This window comes from Salminus brasiliensis, chromosome 22 (genome assembly GCF_030463535.1).
Source record: "Salminus brasiliensis chromosome 22, fSalBra1.hap2, whole genome shotgun sequence".
Taxonomy (NCBI): Eukaryota; Metazoa; Chordata; class Actinopteri; order Characiformes; family Bryconidae; genus Salminus; species Salminus brasiliensis.
Window position 1 is genome coordinate 7,918,363 of NC_132899.1, and position 8,882 is coordinate 7,927,244.

The window sequence follows — 8,882 nt, forward strand, 5'->3', positions numbered from 1 at the left end:
TCACCATTCGGGTTGAAATAACTCTGTTAGACGATGTTTCCCCTGCCCACCTCCGCTTTACTATCTCCTTCTCGTCTCCGCGCATTTCTGCCATTTATTCGCCTTCCAAAGCGAAGTCCCGCCCTTTCTGCCATCCGATTGGCCGCCGGCGGGGCAGGGGGCGGCGCCGGCCGGCGCGTTCTATTTAAATGGGTTTGGCCGCGCGCGTGAGGGAAAATTCAGATCTCGCTCGAGTTCGGCACGTGGGAGCGGAGGGACAGAGTGTAGGGAAGTGTGTGTGTGTGTGTGTGTGTGTGTGGATGGTGTACAAAGTTCTCGGTGGATGTACCGGAGATAGAAGCTCCATGTTTCATTCGTACTGATGACCAACAGGTAAGACTGCGAGAGACTCATTATAATAATAATAATAATAATAATAATAATAATAACAACAGCAGTTTAAAATAGGCAGGGCGCTCACGAGCTTGTGTGAGTTCACGAGCTCAGGTGTCATTCATGTCTCAGATTCGCGCACCGGGACGTATGTAGCGCTGCATGCATGGATATACGAGCTCTATAGTGGAGATAGGAGGAGCTGGCTGGGCGATTTATGCAGGTTTACTGTCCTTATACAAGTAACTGGATTTTGCATGATTTATATATATATTATATGCATGTAATAAGGCTTAGATGACATTGAGACTGTAGTCTTAAAAAAAGGTCTGGTATGTGTTTAATTCACTTAGATTACATGTTTTCTTTAATATGCATTGCTGAAAATGATGAAAAAGTGAAAGCCAGTTTATTAAACTTAAGCTGAATATGCTTTACACCTACTGCAGACAAAACGAGCTGGCAGTCTGTCCTAGAACCCTTTAGAACCATTGTTCTGAGCATAGCACAACTTAGAAAAGACCTGTAATTCACTCATTTTGCACATTTCTTAAATATGCATTGATAAATATATTATATAATATAAACGTTTAGATAAAAGATTTAATCTGACGAGAACCATTCAGAACCATTGCTGTTTGCATCATGTACGTGTTCGTCTATTTACAAGTTCAAGTTATGTAACATTTGTCAAAGAAAGTGATTCATCTTATCAGTGTTTAAACCCATGAACAAATGGGTGTAGTTAAGCCTAAAAGGCATTGCTACAGTAGTCCAGAACAAGTCCAGCCTGTAAATCCAGACGCTTAATTCACTGATACTGCATGTCTATTAAATGTGCATTGATAAACACAACAGGAAAGTTAATACGGATAATCTGAATATGCTTTACAACCATTGCAGACAAGACAAGAAGGCAGTCTGTCATAGAACCATTGTTCTCAGCATAGCATAAACGTAAAGGTTTCCAGCATGTGTTACAGAACCCAGTTCTGCGTATCAGCGTTTAAACACACGGACAAATGTGTTAGAACTGGCCGGCACATAATTGCACATAGGGACTGGCTGTCCTGCACCTGTTGTAGCTCGTTCGTGCCTTTCTAGAGATGCATTCCCCTCGGATTACAGTCAGCAAAAAAGGCAATACAGTGTAGCCTGCATGGGGATACTGCCTATCTGCCTCTTTTAGTTTGAGTCATTTCTTGTGCTAATCATCAGCTCGTAGTCCTCTGGCTTTATTTTATTTAAGCAAAGGTCAGAGACTGGGCGACAGATGGCTCGTTCAAAGTCAGCAGAGCTCAGGAGGTCGTGTGATGTGCCCGTTTCTGAATGGTATTGATTGATAAGAAGTTCCTGGAGACTTCTTAGAGAGCTCCATCAAAAGCCAAGAGTAGTAATTGCTCTGGGGAAGGAATTTGCCCAAAATATCCAGCCCCAGAAATCTGTTGAACAAGCATCAGATTGCATTAGATAAAAAAGCAGGAATTTTTTATGTAACATTTTCCACTGGGTTTCCCTGTTCCATGCTCTTAAAATAAACATTTCTCCTAAACTCCTAAATTTCTCATAAACATTGTCATATTGTGTTTCCTTTGCTCCAAAGAAACAGTCCCATCAGTCCTGCTAAACGTAATGTGCCTATATGCCTTGCCAGGTAGGCTATTCGATCATTAAGATGACTGAATAGATTTTGCCGTTTCCATCCAGCAGAATTCAAAGGCGGTCAGCTTCAAATCTGTGTTCCAGGCTGATCCCGAATCACATTTACTCAAACAGCTACGGAGAAATCCATTTAAAGGCCAGTTCCCTAAACGGTTCACCAGAATGCAGTCAGGAACCCAGAGACCAAAGGACTGCTTTAGTCTGAACGTTTATTACATTAGTCTATCTCACAACGGAGGGCCTTTTCTCCTTCATCATATCCTCTCTTTATCCTCTCTTCGACGTCCTTTAACATTCCTTGCGTTCAGAGAATAAAACGTGCCCAACCTCCTGCGTGACTGCAGGTTGCTAGGACTGTGGTTTGAAAACATGTAGAACAGACTAAAGGCCTTAATGAGTGATGCTTTAGCTCTGCCAGGCAGATTTCACAGGCCTGCCATTATACAGCAGAGAGAGAAGATGAGGTCCCAGTGGACAAGCTCACGAGTCCCCTCTACCTCTCTGCAGTGCACCCTGCAGACAGAAAGCCTTGCCTTGTTGTTTTTCCCCTCAGCTACAGCCTAAGCCATCGCTGGTTCCATTATTTCGAATAGGTTAGTCATCAGAACACAACTCAGTAGGCCTAGAGGTTTCCTGCCAACTCGACCATCGTTTCCCATATAAAAAATCTGCTTAATTTGCACATTGTAATGGAGTCAGAAATATATTTATATATATAAATAAAAAAGAAAGGTCATGTTCCACACTACTATAAACAAAGTTTCCCTTTCAGGAACTTTTCAGGTTGACATTTGCCTCTGCTACCGTAGGCGTGATATATCTGCGATTAAGCCGTGGGTCGAGATGTTGGTGAAAAGCAGTGGTGAAGGTTTTGAAAGGTTTTGAGAATCCTGCTCCTGGTTAAAGAACTCGAGCTGGCGTCAACCAGTGCACTGGTAAAGGACATAGTCATGCAAAACATTTTCCATCCTCCCTGACTGTGATTAGCAAAGTATGTGAAAATAGGCATTAATAATGCACCAGTGAGCAATAAGGCTGGTGGAGAGCAGAGCAAGCGGTGTGACAAATATGCTGGTGTGGCATTAACTAGTGCTGCTGGCGACTGCTGGAAAGAGCAGAGCAGAATTGCGCTTGAGGCGATTAGAAATTCCTGTCCGTTCTGCTGTCGAGCCTTAATTGCAGCAACACATTTATGGTTTGTTCCACAGGTGGAACTGTACAAAAACAGAACGGACAAGCATTGTTGGCAAATCACCATGTAGGGTCGACGTGACACAAGCCCTTAAGAGTTTCCATGGGATCCGAGGCAGACGTCGTGACGTGGAGTCAAACATTGAAATGATCATGTTGTTAGAGTGCTGCCAACAAAAACGACGGACAGTCAAAGAGGGACCTTCAACCAGTTAACCCCTACAAGCTCTCGGCGATAGAGAGGGAAATGGCAAACTGTTGTTTATTCGATTTTTGGCTTAGAAGCAGAATCCTTGTCTAGTAGGTGCTGTTGTGTATTGTGTGTCGCCCTTTTTTTTTTAGGCTAACTTTGCTATTAGTAACAGGAGATATTTCAGCCTGAATGGAGACTCAGAATGAGGCCTTTAAACTCCAAGAACCACAGAGAATATGTTGTGTTTCTCAGGTTTCAACCAACTAAGACTAACCGCCTCCCTGTCTTTTGTTTCGTGTAGGACAACCTCATTGATGAGTACGAAGGAGCAGACGAGAGAGGAGTGATCAGCGCACTCTTAGCCCTGCTGACCTTTGCACCAATCAAAAGGTCCAACTGGAGCGGAGCGACGCCTGCTGCGTCCGGCTCTTGACAGTCCCACCATTTCCTGCTTGTGTTGGTCCCCGTAGCGTTTCAAAACTGTTTCTCCAACGCTTTTTCCAGAAACTCAGACTGTTTTCCAAAGCAGAAGCAGCACCGGCCTCCCAGACTGAGGTGATGGGAAGTGTGCGGGCCAACCGCTACAGCATAGTGTCATCAGAGGAGGACGGGATGAAGTTGGCCACTATGGCAGTACCGAACGGCTATGGGAACGGGAAGAGCAAGGTGCACACTCGGCACCAGCCGCAGAGCAGGTTTGTCAAGAAGGACGGTCACTGCAACGTGCAGTTCATCAACGTCAGTGAGAAGGGTCAGCGGTACTTGGCTGACATTTTCACCACCTGTGTGGACATTCGCTGGCGCTGGATGTTTGTCATCTTCTGCTTGGCGTTCCTGCTCTCGTGGCTGTTCTTCGGATGTATCTTCTGGCTGGTGGCCATCTTCCACGGAGACCTAGAAAACACGAGCCCGAAATGTGTCTCGAACGTAAGCACCTTTACCGCAGCCTTTCTCTTCTCCATCGAGACACAGACCACCATCGGCTACGGCTACCGCTATGTGACAGACGAGTGCCCGGTTGCCGTCTTCATGGTGGTATTCCAGAGCATCGTGGGCTGCATCATTGACGCTTTCATCATCGGGGCAGTCATGGCCAAGATGGCTAAGCCCAAGAAGCGAAACGAGACCCTGGTGTTCAGCCACAATGCTACCGTGGCCATGAGGGACAATAAGCTGTGTCTGATGTGGAGGGTAGGGAACCTTCGCAAGAGCCATCTGGTAGAGGCCCACGTTCGGGCTCAGCTGCTCAGATCTCGCACTACAGCAGAGGGAGAGTTCATCCCTCTCGACCAAATGGACATCGACGTAGGTTTCGACAGTGGCATCGACCGCATCTTCCTGGTTTCTCCCATCACAATTGTCCATGAGATAGATGAGGACAGCCCCTTCTATGACATGAGCAAGCAGGAGCTGGACAGCTCGGAGTTCGAGATCGTGGTGATCTTGGAAGGCATGGTGGAGGCCACTGCCATGACCACGCAGTGTCGCAGCTCGTACCTGGCCAGCGAGATCCTCTGGGGCCATCGCTTCGAGCCTGTGCTGTTTGAGGAGAAGAACTACTACAAGGTAGACTATTCTCGCTTTCACAAGACCTACGAAGTTCCCAGCACCCCCCTTTGCAGCGCGAGGGAACTTGCAGAGAAAAAATACATCCTTTCCAACCCCAACTCCTTCTGTTACGAGAACGAGGTGGTGCTTCCGAACAAAGAGGAGAAGGAGGAAGGGGACGGGGGTGGACTGGGGCCCATGAACACGCACACCGACACTGGCTCGGACTCTGACCACAATCAGGCCGGTGTCCCTCTAGAGCCGCGGCCGCTGAGGCGAGAGTCGGAAATATGACTGCACCGACCTCACGGGAAGGTCTAGCAGAATCCTGCTATTCAAATAGACATTTAGTGCTGGACTGAGGCCTCCAGGGGATGCAGACTTAAGCTGACGGTACAGCTGTGAAGAGGGGTTAATCGACAAACTGAACAAGAGTGTTCTTACGAATATGCATGACTTAAAAACACAAAATGAGACAAAAAAAAAAAACAGACTAGAGGCATTGCACTGTAAAAGGAGTGCACGTAACGGGGAGGGAGGGGGGTCATCCCATTATGCAACACTACCTTTTAGACCGTTGATTCTGTATGTCATGAAGTGGGGAGGATGTAACTGCTATGCAAAACTTGAAAACATCAGGCATGTTCTCCTGTGCATTTGTCCACCAGTGTGAGATGAAAAGACAAGTGTATTCCTTGGCGATGCTTAGGTTGATGCTTTGAAATCTGTTGCTAGATATGCGACAGAGCTCATCTACATGAAACTCGACGCTTACTGAAAAGAAGGCCGAGCTGATTCAGCATGTTTATTCGTACCTTAATTTATCCTGAACTCAAGTACTGTTAGCGATCGCGTTGGTAGAAAATTGGTTACGCTAGAAAACAGAAAGGAAAGTTTCGTTAGCCAAACAGTGCAATAACCTAAGGACACAGATATATATATAAATGCTCTCACTGTATCAGTATAGAAGGCGTTTAGAATGCTATCATGATATCGGATAGCCGCTATCAGTGTAGCCTGGTTTTCCATAGTATAAGAATGATGACATGCGCATCAGCGTGTATTTATTACCGTGTCCCACCGCATATTTTTCTATGTTCAGTATGAGTCTAAGGGCCTCGGTTGGATCAGAGGTCTCCTTGAAACCTTGAAGTCCTTTAAGGGACTTATGATATAGGTATGTGTGACCTGTGGCCACAAAGCAAAGAATTCACTTACTGTTCATGGAAGGAGAGCGAGGCTCAACCGCAGGCTTCGCAGGAGTGTAGGAGCCTGGGGAAAATGCAAGGAACATGCCTGTTTACAGCGCTAGCTCCCACAGGGTCAGAACGGTGTCACAGCCAGACACAGCAGTCATCCCGTCCACTGGGACAGAGAGAGTGAGAATGTGCTAATGAATGTTTTTCTATACATGCTGCTATGTTGCATATTATAGTAGGGTTTTGGAGAAGACTGAAACCAAAGAGTATTCTAAACCAATCTGTCATGAAGAACGCATCAGATTCTTATACAGATGCTAGAAGTAGGTCTATCGGAAGAAAAAAAAGAAAAACTCCTTTGCAAATGGAGAGATTTTTGTTTGTTTGTTTGTTTGTTGCTTGTTTTTCAATACACATGTTTATTTTATCAGCTATTTTCATATTCAAAGCCAAATGTTTGTAAGACAAAGATAAAGAAGTAATGTATAAGGAAACCCATTAGAAAAACGAAGGCTACAGGTTAGCCTCTCGTGTTTTTTTTGTTTTTTTAAGTAGTCCCTTACCCCTCCCCCCCTAGCGTCAGTGTTACTAATACTTTAGTGCTACATAAGTGTTTTGAGGTTATACAACTGTTGCTAGAAACCTGTAGATTTGAAGCAACTTGTATGAATTGAACATATATTCTTTTACAAAGAGAAAAACATAGATGTGCAATTTGTAAAACTGCACTGTATTACGGCCTGGAGATTCAAGGTAGCTAATCTTTGTAGCATCGGATAGGGAACGAAGGCTATCCTACACTTTACCCTCTCAAAGTTTGCCTCGTCTAATGTTTCACGTCTTCTCAATCAACACTAACCTCTGACTTTGCCTGACAAACTGCAATACAACCCTAATGGCTCATTCGGGACGTGTACCAGGGCATTGGAAGCTGGGTAGGAATGGGTAATTAGACCGAGATCACATGCCGTGATCCAATAGCACGACCGCGTCACCAGCATTGCGCTCAGGACTGCACATCAGACGTGTGCCCAAGCTATCACATAGCCCCTGATTTCGTGATATCAGACGATGTCATGCTATTGAAACCACTCTGCACCAGTCTCTGTACTTTACTAACATCGTTGTAAAGCGTCTACCAGAGCATACTCTCTCCAAACGCTCTCTAAAAGGAGATAATAAAAATCAGACCAACAGATCCTTTTCTTTTTTTCTTTTTTTTTCTGTTGTTTTCACGAACAGACACATGGCGTATTGACTGTGTGAAGCATACGAATCAAGATGAATCGGTATTCGTTTTGTTTTAGACTCCGTTTCTGTGCTGCGTTTATTTGACAAACACTAGGTTAGTAGCCATGATCAGTAGGCCTGATGAGTACTGACCTACAGATGGTTCTATCACAAACAGACTAAAGAGCCCCTTTAAATGACTGAATGCCTACATGCAGCGTTTCTCCTCGGTTTGTAAATATCCCAGTACCTTTTGCAGTCTTTTTGTATCAGTCTTCCTTGTACTGCAAAAAAAGAAAACAAAAACAAAAAACAATGGAATGTACAGATTTTTATATTATGATTAATATTATTGAAGTTATTATTATTGTTATAATTATTGTACATGCTATTTTATTTCCTTTTTTCAATAAAATATGAATGAATGATCAAATTGTATTCTGCTTGGTGTGTACAAATGTTTATGGGAGAGATCAACACTGTACAAAATAGACAATATGCACTAAAATGAAGTAATGAGCAATGAGACCAACATGAATTTAATAGATAATAGATAATATATTTTCATGACCCTCTATTGCATGTTCTAAAACAATTTAAAATAGTCAATAGTTAGTTATACACTTTATTTTAAAATATAAATTAAATCAGTTTAGAATGAATGGGTTAAGAAAATATATATTAAAATATATAGATAAACATATAGATAGATTGCATATATAACTGTGGCCTTGTAGCAACATCTTGGGACTGTAATCAACAAAAATGTAATATTTGAACTTACTTTAACTTTATTTCAGAAAGTTAGTTAACTTGAAATAATTGTTCTTTTCAATTTGATATTTGAATGCGATTCATAATAATACTATTTATGTAAATTTAAATTAACTAATTTTCTTTGTTATTATTTTATTTTAAGCACCCGTTTTTTACTGAAAAATAGAATGCACAAACCTGTGATACTCTGGACCACCAATGATTTTATCAATAATATATAATTTAAAAAAATATTTTATTTACTTTTTAAATAAACATTTATGCATTTATGGTTTTTATGCATGTTTTTTTTTTTTCAGGGAGGTTTATAGGTGTACTCCAAATAAGAAATGAGTGATGTCATCACCGTCACACAAACATTTTTGCTTTTTTACTTTTTGTAAATAAATAAATAAATAAATAAATAAAAATAAAAAAGCCCATGATGAATGAACCAATAGAAATGCTCCAAATTGACTTGGAATAAAATCTTTTACATATATATATATATATATATATATATATATATATATATATATATATATATTACAGTATATTATATATATTACAGCAATAATTTTACAATTCAGGCAGCGAAGGGTTACATGTAATTTTTCCATTCTCCTCTGCAATATTCATCATGGAAATATCAGTGTCCCACTCACAGATGCAATTTAAAAGGCATAAGAGGTCAGCTATGTTTTAAACAGCCCTTACCACTTAAAACATTC

The 8,882-nt window shown here is 42.2% G+C and overlaps 1 protein-coding gene across 1 annotated transcript; it reads left to right on the forward strand.

Annotated features, from left to right (window-relative positions):
- Window positions 1-233: 233 nt before the first annotated feature.
- kcnj2a (potassium inwardly rectifying channel subfamily J member 2a) lies at window positions 234-7,828 on the forward strand. Its single transcript, XM_072667279.1, has 2 exons — window positions 234-372; window positions 3,720-7,828. Exon 2 carries the CDS (start codon window positions 3,977-3,979, stop codon window positions 5,258-5,260), a length of 1,284 nt encoding a protein of 427 aa, XP_072523380.1. The 5' UTR covers window positions 234-372; window positions 3,720-3,976; the 3' UTR covers window positions 5,261-7,828.
- The last annotated feature ends 1,054 nt before the right edge of the window (window positions 7,829-8,882 follow it).

Coding starts and splice junctions, on each gene's coding strand:
- kcnj2a (XM_072667279.1), top strand. CDS start 3,977: ATGGGAAGTGTGCGGGCCAACCGCTACAGCATAGTGTCATCAGAGGAG.